Source organism: Rutilus rutilus, assembly GCF_951802725.1.
Source record: "Rutilus rutilus genome assembly, chromosome: 1".
Taxonomy (NCBI): Eukaryota; Metazoa; Chordata; class Actinopteri; order Cypriniformes; family Leuciscidae; genus Rutilus; species Rutilus rutilus.
Window position 1 is genome coordinate 6,434,088 of NC_140209.1, and position 16,157 is coordinate 6,450,244.

Consider the following 16,157-nt stretch of genomic DNA (forward strand, 5'->3'; position numbering starts at 1 on the left):
CCTCCAGCATAGTGCAACAAAGTCCTTTTAAGTCAGTGAAACCGTTAATGCCAAATTAAAACGTGGGTTCAACAGGAAAATGTTATTACTATAGATAAGTGTGAATAAAATGTTATCTGTTTGATTTTTTGTGTCATATTGTGATAAATAAGAGTATTGTCTTTCAGTAGAGCAGTTTTACAGGCTTTTATCATGTATCCTGACACAAATAATGTGTTTCTAACAGCAAACACTCAGAATAAAGTGAGATGATCTGCTGATGATCCTGAATGGCTTGTTGAATGAGTGTTGATAGTCTGAGGCTCATCAATATTAACAGATCTGCTGAAAACACTCTTTATTACATGACAATAGTTCCTGTTTTCACCTCGTTTATTATGCTGATGTCTTCAGATCTCCTGTAAATTGACACTTAAAGCTCATTTCATTGGTGTCAGCAGACTGAGGGTACTTGTTGGCTACTTTATGCACATTTATTTCTGAGTTTAACTGTTTTTCTTATCATTATTTGTATTTGGAAGAATTTACATTTAAGATATTAATGTTTTTCTTTATTTCTGCATATTGTAGAATATTTGTATTGGTTATTAACTGGATTAAGTGATAATATTATCGAAGACATTATACTTTTATATCTGGCTCAGGGCAGGAGCATAAGAGAAGCAAAGCTTGCGACTGGAATGGATGGAAATGCTCATAGATGGTGAATTCCTTAGTCTCATGTTCACTGCTTAAAATAAAAGTATATGTAATGTATTGATTACCTTTGAGGTGTTTATATGTTCGATACTGGACTCGAGTTGCTTTTGCAAATGCACTCTGCTTTGTTAGATAAAAAAATATACATATATATTGGATATTAAAGTTTATTCTCTGGCATCAAAACCCCAAGACTTCAATATTGATTTTTAATGAAGTGACAGACTCCACAACAATATTTGAATGAAGGAGAATAATTTTGGGGTTCTGAGTTGAATGAGCATCATTAACTTTATGATAGACAGACAGACATCATGTACATGATTTTACAGATGTGTCATTTAGTAAAAAAAAAAACCTCACTAACTTATTTTTGATTTTGGCAGATAAGTTCCTCCCACCTAATTACATCATCAGTGAAGCTCCTCCCATTGTAATTCTCCTATAAATGCTGTAAATTCCCATCAGCTACAAGTGAAGACGAGCATCAGAGCATCAGGAAGAGCTGAAATCTGCAAAGACTGAGTTTATTAAAGAGGACAGTGAGAACATGAGTGATCCAGAACCCTGCAGAATGAAACACACTGAAGATCCTGAAGAACAAAGAGGTTGGTGTTTATTCTCCATTCATTCATGATGCTGAAGAACATTCATGTTAGAAACATTCAAGCACTTCATCACATTTAGATTTAAACAGTTCAACTATGAAACGGTTACAGATTTTAAACAAATGGTCAGAAGAGGGAGGTTGGAGAAACTTTCACACTGATTGTCAACATCAGGTCAAATTATCTCCCTTAATTTACACTTATATTCCTCTTACAGTAACTTTGGTGACAGGGTTGATGAATTAAAAAATATATATTTTTTTAGGAATAGTCAGTAAACACCAAGTTACTGATAAAGTTGTATTTGTCAAATATCATAAGTTATTCATAATTATATATATTATTCTTCTTACAGTAACTTTGGTAACAGGGTTGATGAATACAGTCAATGCTACAGTTTGTGTAAAAACTGAGACAATGGATTGAGATTATTTTCTTGTCTTCCCATCATGCAGTAGAAAGAGCCCAGATGATGTCACTTCCTGAGTGTCACAGTTTTTATAAATGCTCTGTTTTTAAAAGCAGGAAAATCATGTCAGAAGTAGCAGTGTAAGGCTGAAATAACCTCAGATACTTTGATCTCCTGAGATGGACGATACAAACACACACACTGGCATTTGCAGTGTTAGGGAAACTCATTACAAGTAACTTGAGTTAGGTAATCAGATTACTTTTCAAGTAACTAGTAAAGTAACACATTACTTTTTCAATTTCAATTTTTCGGCTGACAGCTCTCCTGTCCCTATGTTTAAAGGAAAAATAAAGTGAGGAGGTCAAGGGCGTAGTTTTGGTTGAACATTGGGGGGTTGAAGTGTGTTCCCGTTTAGCGGGCTCCCAGCGCAACTCATGAGATTTATTTGTGTTTTTTGTGGTATCATCCACACATGCATTGATAACATAAATGCAATAAAGTAATTGGCAAGTTAGTGTTCACTGGTTAATATAGGATATAATGTATTTTATTTTATTTATGCACCTATTGTTAAAAGCGCTATATAAATAAAAGTGAATTGACTTAACTAACGTATCAGTTTAAAAAAATAAATAATAATAATCAAAGTGCCATGGTAGGTCAAATTAACTTTACTTAACATTTTCTTATATTGAAAATGTAAATTTCCTGTCATCTCTCTGAATATCTGAAAGCCAGGTTTTTGCTAATATGTGTCATTATTAGCAGAACACATTTTGGGGAAATTTATGTTGGTGCAGGATGATGTTTTCCCCTCTTTTCATCAGTCTTTTTAGTTTATGTGGATGTTTTACATCATGTTTGACATTCCCATTGTGTTTTAAAGCGGTAAATTCTAGAATTCAAATAGCACATTTTTTTCCCAGACTTTCAGATTTTTATCATTTCATAATTCACTATATTAAATGACACAAATATACATTATGTATGTACTTAATCTTATTTTGTTAACCAATGCCTTTGCTGCTGACCTTCAATGATCTAATTCAACCATACTAATAAGCATAATTGCTTTAGATTAGATTTAGAAGTAAGAGTGTTGAACCTTCTTCTCCTGAATCCTATTGTTCTTTAATCCAGAAAGGCTGAAAGGTTTGTTTGAGCGGCGCCCTCTTCTGTACATAAAGAAAATGCATATTTACTCCATTACAGTAATCTAGTCTAGAGGTCATGAAAGCATGAACTAACTTTTGCATCAGAAACAGAAGCATATTCCAGAGTTTAGCGATGTTTCTGAGGTGGAAAGATAAGTTGCGGTCTAATATAACACCCAGGTCTTTAACTGTAGAGGATGGAGTTACAGGACATCCTTCCAAATGCTAATTGTATTCTACGAGATTCTGTGTACAGGTTTTTGGTCCAATAAGTTATACCTCTGTCTTAGCTGAATTTAATAGAATAAAATTACAGGTCTTCCAATATTTTATATCTTTAACACATTCTGTTAAGTTAGACAATTTAGAGAATTTAACTGGTCGTAATGAAATATATAAATTAGTATCATCGGCATAACAGTGGAAAATTAATTTCATGTTTTCTTAATAATATTACCAAGTGGCAGCATATATATTGAAGATAGCAGAGGGCCGAACACAGAGCCACAATTCCAAGATGGCCGCCACGGACCAGGCACGACAGCAGAGGTGTCTGCAGTTTAAACAGTCTACGAGGTGTATCATATCACCTACATCTACTCAGTTGAATAATTGATGGATGGTTACTGCCGTAATAATTGCATGTTTGATAATTGTTCAAACACGGCATACAATCCTATCTTTGGGGGCTGAGGAGTGTTTGTTTATACCTCCGGCAAGAAGCCAACATGTACTATACTCAAAGTTCCTGGTAAAGGGCTATGTCAGTGCCCCGTCCTCGTTGGACAAAGGCACGAGACACTCAACTAACCAGGGTCTCGCCCAGATAGTGGTGATGCTGCTGTTGGTGGGGGATATCGAGCTGAATCCGGGACCACATCCCTGGCTGTCTACTAACATGGATTCTATTGTTAGCCACACAGCACAACATCTTCAGTTAGCTCCACCTGTCAGTGGATCTACCAGTTAACTAACAAACTTAGCCTCTCAGCTGATTAATCCAGGGCTGAGGTTTGGGTTGGGGTCTGCGGCCTCGTTGTCCACGTTTTCCGGGGCTCTTCAATGTGGCAGAGACGGTGCTTCTGATGACACGTCGTACTGGAAACTCACAACATTACTGTCTTGTCGTCTCCTATCTCCGGTACCCACCATCGTAATGGTACTGAGAATATGCCCCAGAGTAGTGAAGACCATCACAATAAGCACATGACAGCATCTTTGAACAGCAAAGCAGTGGATGGCCTGACGTCGGAGGATAAGGGCACAGACTTTAAATCAACTTTTAGTAAGAAAGGTTACATTTCCTACATCTTAATGTTAGAAGTCTACTACCTGAAATTGAGGAAATAAGACAATTGGTGAAACAATTAAAGATCGGGGTTATCTGTTTAACAGAAAGTTGGTTAGATGAAACTATAAGTGATGAGGAAATTGCCATTAATAATTACTGTATAGTTAGGAAGGACCGGAATAGAAAGGGGGGCGGGATCTGTGTATATGTGGGCTCAGAAGTGGCTTTTATGTAGAAATGATATTGCTAGTGATTTAGAGATTGTTTGGATGGACATATGTTTACCAAAAACTAATCCCATTTTATTGGGGGGCTTTCTATAGACCACCAGGCCATTCTACTTTTTATGATAAGTTAGAACAAGTTCTCTTGAGACTATCAAACAAGAAGAGCTCTGAGATGATTTTAATCTGGGATATGAACACAAATGTGTCTTAACCTGATCTTAACCTGTCTGTTGAAACTGGTGTTTTCCCTAATGACCTCAAGAGGGCCAAGGTAGTCCCCCCTTTTAAAAAGGGAAACAGCCATGATCCCGGTAACTACAGACCAGTCTCTATTTTATGCACAGTATCAAAAATATTTGAAAGGTTGGTCAATGAGCAATTTAATGAATACATGAATAAAAGCAACTTCATGTTTAAATTCCAATCCGGATTCAGGAAGTCACATTCTACCGAATCATGCCTACTCTATTTATCTGACATAATACACAGGGAAATAGATAATGGAAATCTCTGCGGAATGGTTTTATTGGATCTTCAAAAGGCATTTGATACGGTGAACCATGACAGACTGTTTGCCAAACTTGAGGCCTTAGGGGCAGACAGACAGCGCCACCTGTAGATGATGTTTAGATCTTACGTATCAGGGACGGAACAATTAGTGGTCTTAGGGGCAGTACTGTCAGACCCTTGTATAGTTGAATGTGGAGTTCCACAAGGAAGTATTCTCGGACCGTCCTTATTTTTAACATATATAAATGATATGGCAGACTCCTGTTCATGTGAATTATTTCTGTACGTGGATGACTGAACTTTTAATGTCTCATAAACAACAATCCACTCTAGAGAGTGTTGTGGAAATTCTTTCTAGACTTTAAACAATAATTGGAAGACAGCTGGAAATTTCAAAAGTTATAAAGATCTTTATTTCTTGCAAGAAAGGCCGTTCACACATCAGTCAGAGTCTGATATGAGAAGCGCACTGACTTCTCCTTTTTGCCCAGCTTATATACACAAAACTCATCACACTTATTCTAACACCCCATGGTTATACGCACACACTTACACACGTCATTAAAACAACTGAATATATATTTTCCAAATCAACACCTTTGCTCTTAGTGCAAGTGAGCTTATCCGTTTTAGAAAGAACAAACTGTTCGTTCTGCAAATGTCCTTGTCAACTCGTCTTCAGCTATGAGGAAGAAGATGATATCCAACTTGCAGTTTATTTAACACCATGTATGGTATAAGCTGGCTAGAGTAAATATTTCCACACCATGTATTGTATTATGCTGGCTGGAATAAAAATTTCTATTACAAGAGTAACCTGAGCTCTGAGCTATCTTCTGAAAACAACTGGCTGATTGACAATATGCTGTCTCTACATTTTGAAAAGACAGAGGCCATTCTGTTTGGCTCAAAATACAAATTGAATAGATGCTCGGAATTTAGGATTATTTTAAATGTTGTGGTCAGTACAAAAACATCATTAACCCTCTGGAGTCTGAGGGGTTTTTGGGGTCCTTGAGATGTTCTGACATGCCCTGACATTTGTGCTTTTTTCAGTTGCTTATAAACATATTAATGGCAAAGATGTAAATTCACTCTATTTAGCACAAACAGGGCTACCATAATATGTGAACAACTTGCATGTACATGTTTGTATTTTTGATAGAATAATGTTTATGCATGGTTTTTTAAAAAACAAAAAACTAAAGTTTCTGAAATAAGGCCATAAAACACATTCTAAATATATGTAAATAAGACTTTTGACTAATGGATGTCGTTGCCTAGTATTTTTTCTTCAAAATTATGTGAAAATCGTCCTGCCTAATCATTCCCATAACACAATACATTGATTTAAATCTTGTAAAACACTTTTTGTTTGGAAAGGCCATATGCGGGTGGGCGTGATTCACACCTATGGAGTCAATGGGGCCGCATAATGAGGCTGCATAGGTAATGAGCCTTTCATTCAGGTGTGTGAATGAGCCACAAGAATGCAAGGACAATATATAACTGGTTTGTTGTTTTTTCCACAAATTTTGCTTGCAAATTGTACAATATCCAAGGTAAACATTTCTAGTAATTGTGCAGTTAATTGTTCTCATACTGTATTTTCAGATTTGGAATATATTCTCTTCCCAAATGTGTCACTAATAAAGCATAATAAAATTATTTAAAGATAAGGCTTATAATGACCTTTTAAGATTTTGTTTACATCTATCCTTATATATATATATATATATATATATATATATATATATATATATATATATATATATATATATATATAATTTTTTTTTTTAAGGTTATACAATTACAACAACATTTATAATTGTAACAATATTTCCAGTGTAATCTTTCTTTGTATTCGCGATTCATATTAAAACAGTATTTTTGCCAGCTGTAGTAACTCCACAACAGCACGCATCTTTGCGTTCATTCATTCATAGTAACGCGATTCATATTAAAACAGTATTTTTGCCAGCTGTAGTAGCTCCACAACAGCACGCATCTTTGCGTTCATTCATTCATAGTAACGCGATTCATATTAAAACAGTATTTTTGCCAGCTGTAGTAGCTCCACAACAGCACGCATCTTTGCGTTCATTCATTCATAGTAACGCGATTCATATTTAAACAGTATTTTTGCCAGCTGTAGTAGCTCCACAACAGCACGCATCTTTGCGTTCATTCATTCCGATTAGAACAAAGCAAACAGAACTGACCTATTCCTCAGCGGGATCCGTTTGCTCCTCGAAATGATACTTCCAGAACTTCTGAGGTAAATTTTTGCAGGATTATCAAGACAGTATTATTCCTCACAGCATCGTAAAGTACATAAGTCTGAAAGTGAACTCGCGGTGTGTGTTATCCAGCTGATGGGCGTTTTACAGGTTTGTTTGGATCGCCTCACATTTGCGTTTGAATAGCGCGTGCTCTCCGTGGGCGGAGCACATTATAACGTAATTAGCTGAGATGAGAACGACTGACATCTCTCTCTTTGCATACATATTACATAAACTGTGAATATTTGTTTTTTATAAAAATTACTTCGTTTAAAAGATGAGAATTCAAGCTTCATGCCTGTATGTCTGAATGCCTGTTTGACTGAGTATTCACTGAGTTATGGTTCATTTTCGGACGCGTTTCAGAATGGACTACACTGACAGAGAGGAGGCAGAACTCGCTTCGTGTTTATTTTTCTTTATTTGGCAAAAAGCACAACACTTTGTTTTTATTGTGAGTATACACAAAAATAATACACATTTAACAGAATCGATTGATGTATGAAACTCCAATGGAAAATCAAAGTCAACCGAGTATTTTTGAGTTTCTTTTACACTGCTAAAAAAAAAGCGAGCTGGTATCGCCGGCGATACCTCCGACCTCTGGGGGTTAAAATACCTGGGTTGCATCATAGAAAACAACTTAGATGGCAGGAAGATGGCCAATAAGGTTCTGAGTAAAGTCACTGGGCTTACAAAGTTTTTAGCCAGAAATTCTACATTTTTAGATAGGTCAACAATGATCATTTTAGTTAACGCCTTAATTTTAAACCAGTTTGAATATGCACGCACTTCCTGGTTTGAAGGCCTAACAAAACGACTTAAAAGGAGGCTGCAAACAGCACAAAATAAATTAATAAGAGTAATTCTAAACATGGGCCATAGGTCTCATATAGGTAGGTCACAATTTGTTGAGCTTAACTGGCTTCCTGTTGAGTCGCGTTTTATTATGTCAAGACTGACCATGACCCATAAAATATTGTATGGTTATGTCCCAAATTATTTGTTGTGTCTTATTACTAAGGTGAAGGACACACACACTATTTACACTCGTGGCCAGAGGTGTCAAAAGTATTCACATTCAGTACTCGGGTAGAAGTATAGATACTAGGGTTTAAAAAGACTTCTGTAGAAGTTCAAGTATCAACTCAAGCTTTTTACTCAAGTAAAAGTATAAGAGTACTTGTTTCAAAACTACTTAAAGTATAAAAGTAAAGAAAAAAATATCTCTCTCTCTCTCTCTCTCATATTTGACGCGATTTGCCCCGATTTCTCCCTCGCGCTTTGGCCCAATTTCTCCCTCGTTTATCGCATCTAGGTTTCCTTCGGAGGACTTTTGCCGCTGTGCACAACCAAATGTGCCTACTGCCTCTCACAAGTTAGAAAGACACCACACCGCCAATCAGTTTAGCGATGTGTATTCAGGAGGCGGGACTCAGATCTAAACCGTTTGTGTAATTGGCCAACTTTTTTTTTTTTTTTTTTTACGACGACAAGCCGGAATGAAAACAAGCCGAAATTAAATAGGAGTAAAGAGGCTATTTTTAGAATGTAAGGAGTTGAAAGTACAGATAATTGAGTCAAAATGTAAGGAGTAGAAGTAAAAAGTAAAAAAGTAAAAAATAATTACTCCAGTAAAGTATAGATACCCCAAATTTCTACTTAAGTAAGGTAACGAAGTATTTGTACTTCGTTACTTGACACCTCTGCTCGTGGCAGTATATCAGACCTCTGTCCTTATGCATTCAAGACAGTGTTAGGGAAAGAAACATTTGCCTATATAGGGGCAGTTCAGTGGAACAAGTTGGATCGGCAAATTAAAGTGATTTCAAGCATGAACTCTTTTAAAAAGAGGATCAAGGACTGGTTATTAGAGAGGGTAGCGGAATAGAACCAGGGGCCAGTTACCGCTTATATTTTTGCTTATTTAAGAAAAATGTTTGTACAGTATGTTATGTCATTGATTATCACAAGTCTCTTGTCCTGATGTTATGTGTTGAGGACCACAATGGAAATAAGTCCTGGACTTTATTGTGTTTTTATCCTCTATTGTATTTAATGCCTTGTGTTTTATGTTTAAGGCATTCTTGATATAATTAAATAAATCAAATCAAATCAAATCAAGCCTTGAGGCACTCCATAATTTACTGACATTATCTTTGCTTTTGATTTTTGCTTTGATTTTTCCTCATTTAAGTACACAAAATGATAATGACCTGATAGATCCGATCTAAACCACCGTGATGCCTGTCCTTGAATACCGGTGTAATTTTGTAATCGATCTAAGAGTATTGTAATGTCAGTATAAATGGAAGACGCTAGTTAGTTAGTGTTATGTTGTTCGACAATGTTAATCAAATCATAAGTGGTTCTATCTGTTAGTCCCTGGTTCTTTAAGGGGCAGGGTTTTAGTGGGGTCAAGTAACTAGAGCGAGTGGAGAGCTGGGAGCGGAAAGACAGAGTGAGTTTAACAGCAGAGACAGCACGTTATAGCTCTCCCTTCATGGGTTACGGCCATAACAGTAACCCTGCAGTTCCTGAATAAAGCCTTAGAAGGAGGAATAATCTGTCTGTTTACTTTTTAGTAGCGAAACGCTACAGGATTTTATGATATTTTCACTAAATAGTGCTGTAGCCTAAGTTTTTGCAGATGCACCCTTCGACAGTTCAGCAGAACAGTGTCTGCAAACGGCCATATTTGCATCTTTCTCTGAGACTCTAAAATGCTTCCACACTGTCGACATGTTTGCTGGATTCATAATTCACTCTATGCTGGTTGCCATTTGATCGCGTCATCAAAAGGGTCATTGTTCGGTAAAATTTATTCTGTCTTTTCACTTATTCGGCCGAACACCGAAAGTGCCGTTGTTGATATTTTCAGCCAAATAATTTCGGCAGCCGAACATTCAGTGCATCCTTAGAAAATGCAATCAAACTTTTTTCTTTCATTTCAGACCTGATAGAAGAGAGCGAGGAGAGTGAAGAACTGAGTGAAGTGGAGGAGGAGAGTGAAGAACTGAGTGAAGTGAAGGAGGAGAGTGAAGAACTGAGTGAAGTGAAGGAGGAGAGTGAAGAACTGAGTGAAGTGAAGGAGGAACATCATGTCAAACCTGGAGGAAAACCTTTGAGTCGCTCAAAGACTAAACAGACATTTTTAAAGAAAAGACAAGCCAATAAATCTTTGACCTGCACTCAGTGTGGGAAGAGTCTCGCAACTAAACAAGGTCTTGAGATTCACATGAGGATCCACACAGGAGAGAAGCCGTTCACATGTGATCAATGTGGAAAGAGTTTCCCATACAAACAAAGTCTTGAGCTTCACATGAGGATCCACACCGGAGAGAAGCCATTCACATGTGATCAGTGTGGCAAAACATTTCTTAGGGCATCACACCTGAAGACACACCTGACAGTTCATATGGAGGAGAAGCCACATTCATGTTCTGTGTGTGGAAAGAGTTTTTCACTGCTGCTGTATTTACATAAACATGAGAAAATACACACTGGTGTAAGAGAGTACATGTGCTTTGAGTGTGAGAAGACTTTTACTTCAGGGAGAGATTTAAAACGGCACCAGAGAATTCACACTGGAGAAAAACCTTACAAGTGTTCACACTGTGACAAGAGATTCAGTCTGTCAGCACATCTGAAAAGACATGAGAGGATCCACACTGGAGAGAAGCCGCACAAGTGTTCACACTGTGACAAGAGATTCAGTCAGTCTTCATCTCTGAAAAAACATGAGAGGATCCACACTGGAGAAAAACCTTACAAGTGTTCACACTGTGACAAGAGATTCAGTCAGTCTTCATCTCTGAAAACACATGAGAGGATCCACACTGGAGAAAAACATTACAAATGTTCACACTGTGACAAGAGATTTAGTCAGTCATCAAATCTGAGATCACATGAGAGGATCCACACTGGAGAGAAGCCACACACGTGTGATCAGTGTGGGAAGAGTTTCACTATTAAAAGTCACCTGAAGCGACACATGAAGATCCATGCAGTGGAGAAAACACATATGCAGTATTTAGTTTGATCAAACTCTCCAGCTGTGTTCCTGTAACTCTTCATCTCGTCTCTCTCTGCTGTGATCATGAAATACCGCAGTATGATGATAATCAACAGAAGACAAACCAGCCCGAGACTCACGGTTATTAAAACCATCACCACACACCAGTTATAAGTGGAGATCAGTGTTGCCAGACGTACGATAATTATTGTATTTGTACAATATATTTGACCTCTGTTCGATTTATGATCAATAATAATAAAAAAAATCCCATAGTGTATGATAATTTCAGTATTATGTGACTCTTCAAATGATGGTGGTTGTAATCATAGGGCTTCTATACTCATTGATCTAGCTGTGGATTCTACATCTACCGTGAGAAGAACCTGAACGTGGAGATACGCATGTCTTTCATCTGATCTCACGTTATGTCTTCTCGGCCAATCATCGTGGAGAATGACTCTCTCATGAGCACAAGTTAATGTTCTTTTTGTATATTGTATACAAAGTTGTGTATCATTAACATGTCATCTCTGTATGTTTTGCAAGAAGAAGAAAAAAGTAAATAAAAAAGTAAAGAGTTCCTTCCGCTTAGGTAGGGCTGGGCGATATATCGCATGACGTATCGCCTGCGATAATTAATGCGATATGGCTCAGCTTGTCAGTTAACTACGGCTCTGTGTTGTAAATGCCGCTCCATCTGAAAGCAGGTGATGGCGATTTACTACTAATCAAGGAACCGGCTTTACTGGCGAGATGCACCTAACAATGTCATGCGATATATCGCCTAGCCCTACGCTTAGGTCAGTTTTTTTCCAAGCCGATGTTGATATTTTGGCAAAAAAAGTCATTTTCATGTTGTGTCAAAAAGTTGTTGGTCAATAAATGGTGAGAGGCGGCGGGATGGTGTGGGTTGCTTATAGAGTTCATCCCGGTGAACGAGAGGGTCGCTTCCCCACGCCTTCGGGTCGGGGATGGGTCTGAACGGCACTGCAGAGTACCTGGCCTTCTTGGGGTCTCTGGGAGGGGTGCTGGAAAGTGCTCCGACTGGGGACTCCGTCGTTCTACTGGGGGACTTCAACGCCCACGTGGGCAGCGACAGTGACACCTGGAGGGGCGTGATTGGGACAAATGGCCCCCCTGATACCACCAACCAGTCGCACGCCTGCTGTGATTTTGAGGGCACGTTGTGCAGTCAATAGATTAATCGATACAAAAGTAGTCATTAGTGCCTTCCCTATAGCACAGGTTTTCTCAACCTTTTGCAACTCATGGCACACCAATGACTGTTTAAAAACATTATGAGGACCACCTTTCCCAATAAAATGAACACAGAATAAAAGAAAATTCAAAAAGTATATAGATGAAAACGGTCCTTATATAAAAAAGACTTGGCAGTTTTACTCAGTAACCATTCATTCCTGTAGCATTAACAGGGCAGGTCAGACCAATGACTGTGTCAGGCACACAAGGGGAACACTCTTTTAACAAATTAGCCCTTATTAATAATACATCCCCACATCCAGGCTAACATACCTGTAACAACAGGTCAGACACACAAGAGGGGAACATTCTCTATATGCATTAGCAGAAATGTTCAACAAAGTTCATTAACCCCAATTTACATACTGTAAGTATGACTGTTCAAAACAATTTTACATATTAAACAAACGTGATTTTTTTTTTTTTTTTTTACAATTCAACTGGAGAAAAACTGGACTAGTTACTCATACCCCTTCCCACACATCCAAAAATGAGGAAGTCTAACAGAAGATAACAAGAAGATGCTTCTTAAAGATAATAACATCAAGTCTTGGTGAAATGGGTGAGAGACTGACACGGAGAGTAGCATCCAAAGTAGCTTTCAGTTTGCTCCTTGCTTTTGATTTGTGATAGTCACAGTGGAGAACCCTGACTCACATAAGTATGTGGTGGTGAAAGGTAATAGAAATCTGATTCCCCGCTTTGACAGAGAGGGATATTCACTTGCAGCCAGTAACCAAAATGAAGCAAAGTTTTAGGCTACTGTCAGCTGATAGTTTGATTCATTCATTTTCCAACACAGTGGACAGAGCCATGTCTTCTGAAGCAGTATCTACAGAGAATGGGTCCAAATCCAAAGGTTTCCATGTTGAGGGTCCTCTGGGAAGTAGTCAGCAAACTTTTGAGACAACTGAGACAAGTGCTGGGTTATAACACTTGATATGTTCACATGAGAAGAGGCTTCCAAAGTTTCAATCAGATGTGGAAACATGTCAAATCGTCCCTCCTTGACTCTTCAAGTTAGTTTTTTACGACCGTTTTGTGAAATATACCCCCCCCCCCCCCCACACAGCAATAGGGGGAGCTCGTGGGGAAAACATGCGACAACAAAAGGGAAAATCAGCGAAGAAGTGACTAGAGTTCGCTAGAGTTGCAGAGTTCTCCTTTACCGAGTTATCCATACTGGATTTAGTCTGTTGTTCTGGTGTCATCCCCTCTGCCTGTAAAACTCACTCTGTTGCCTTTTCCGACCACATGCTCATTACTTTTAACATCACCCTCCCGCTATCTAAAATGACCCTCCCTCGCACCATCTCCTTCCGGAATATCAAGGACATTAACACTGTCACCTTTACATCTGATATCAATAATTTTCCAAGTGTATCTGCCGGCTGTTCACCTGATGAATTAGTTTCTTACTACAACAAAAATCTTCACACTCTCCTGGACACCCATGCTCCTATGAGATTCAGATCAGTCTCCTTCACCCGCTCAGCACCCTGGTTCACTCCCGCCCTACGCCTTATGAAATCTCAGGGCCGTCAGCTGGAACACTTTGCCAATAGAACTGGACTCACCATTCACAACAATATGTACAAGGACAATGTCATTTTGTATAAGCACTCCCTCTCCTCAGCTAAATCTGCCTACTACTCTCATTTAATTCACTCTAATCATCACAATTCTAAAACCCTGTTTTTCCTTCTCACCTCCATTACAAAACCTTCTGACTCTCTTCCCTACCATATGCAATCCCAGGACTTCTGCAATAAACTTATGTCCTTCTTTGTTTCCAAAATCACTGACATCCATAAACACCTGACTTCATCTGGAGCTGCAGCTTCTGGAGGCAACTTCAACACCCCTTATCCATCCCCAACTACTACTTTTTCCAGTTTCGACCTTCCCTCCGTTCAAGCCATTTCGGATATTATTCATAAATCTAAACCTTACACATGCCAGCTCGACCCACTTCCCTCCACCCTGGTTAAATCCTGTTGCTCTTCACTTGCCCCTCTCATCACTGAGATTATTCATACAACTCAAATCCCAGAAATACGTTACCTTCCCCGTCTCCGCTGGAGTGCCCCAAGGCTCTGTATTGGGGCCTCTCCTTTTTATCATCTACATTCTCCCTCTTGGTCACATCCTCCGTAAACATAACATTGAATTGCATTGCTACGCGGACAACACCCAGCTCTACCTCTCTACTAAACCATCCTCTTTACTCCCACCAACCTCTCTCACCCTCTGTCTCCAAGAAATCCACTCTTGGTTCTCATCCAATTTTCTCAAACTTAAAAGTTAAAAAACTGAAGTCCTCTTGGTGGGCACACCTCATACTCTCTCCAAAGCCAATAAAGTTTCCATTGCCATTGATTACTCAATTGTCCTTCCCTCCCCTCAGATTAAGAGTCTGGGTGTCGTCCTCGACAGCACATTATCTTTCCACTCTCACATTAATAGCATCACTCTGTCCGCCTATTTCCACCTGCGTAACATCTCCCGTCTCCGTCCCTCTCTCACTCCCCAAACCACCGCCATCCTCGTTCACAGCCTTGTCACATCTCGGATAGATTACTGCAACTGTTTGGTCTCCCTAATAAGTCGATCCAGAAGCTGCAGCTCCTACAGAACTCTGCTGCACGCCTGATTACTCGGATCCCCATCTCTCATCATATCACTCCCATCTTGCAACAACTTCACTGGCTTCCCATCAAACAGAGGATCATCTTTAAAATACTTCTCATTACTTTCAAAGCAGTTCAGAATATGGCTCCTCCATACATCTCAGATCTCCTCCATTTAAACATCCCGACCCGTTCACTCCGATCCTCCCATACCTGCCAGCTTTCTGTCCCCCCTGCCCGTCTTGTCACAATGGGGAGCAGGGCGTTTAGTCGCTCTGCTCCCCATCTCTGGAATTCCCTCCCTCCAGACCTTCGTACCATCGACTCATTTCACCTCTTCAAATCCAAACTCAAAACTTTTTTGTTCAGACAGTCATATTCCACCTGACCCATATCATCTCAATGTTGTCTTGCCAATTTTATTGTTTACTGTTTTAATGTTTTTATCTGCTTTGTACAGTGTCCTTGGGTGTCCTGATAAGGCGCTTTTAAATAAAATGTATTATTATTATTATTATTATTAACACGTCTTGTTCTTTTTCTCTGCTTTATAGTGTGACTCGAGATGACCTTATCAAAGCACAGCAGGCGGATGATTCTTCAAGAATTGTTCTCTTTATCTCTGAAGTAGGAGACAAGGCTTTATCTCCCTTCTATTTTCTTCAAGATGGATTGCTTCATAGACAACAACCTATGAGCTCTGACTTTTCACTCGATCCTAGGATCCAAATCGTGGTTCTTCTTAATTTCCGTCAAGACCTCCTACAGCTTTCACACCAGGGCATGGCTGGTCATATGGGGGTACGAAAGACCTATGAGAGAGTTCTAAGGAAATTGTATTGGCCTAGATGTAAGCGAGATGTGATTAACAATATACGGTCCTGCTATACTTGTCAAATGACCAGAAAGCCAAATCAAAAAGTTCCATTGGCTCCTTTACAGCCTATTGCTGCAGTTACCACTCATTTTGCACACTTGACTATTGATTGCGTTGGTCCTTTACCACGATCTAAGACTGGACATGCTTATTTACTCACTGTAGTGTGTCAGACTACACGTTACCCTG

At 38.9% G+C, this 16,157-nt stretch overlaps 2 protein-coding genes across 2 annotated transcripts in view; one reads left to right on the forward strand and one right to left on the reverse strand.

The window, feature by feature from the left end:
* Positions 1–16,157, reverse strand: part of LOC311302609 (uncharacterized protein) — a 495,915-nt gene that overhangs the window by 393,389 nt on the left and 86,369 nt on the right. The gene's annotated exons all lie outside the window — the stretch shown is intronic.
* LOC311303971 (uncharacterized protein) lies at positions 1,173–11,617 on the forward strand (the record flags this gene model as incomplete). Its single annotated transcript, XM_084430755.1, has 3 exons — positions 1,173–1,307; positions 10,138–10,378; positions 11,554–11,617. Exons 1-3 carry the CDS (start codon positions 1,250–1,252, stop codon positions 11,615–11,617), a joined length of 363 nt encoding a protein of 120 aa, XP_084286881.1. The 5' UTR covers positions 1,173–1,249.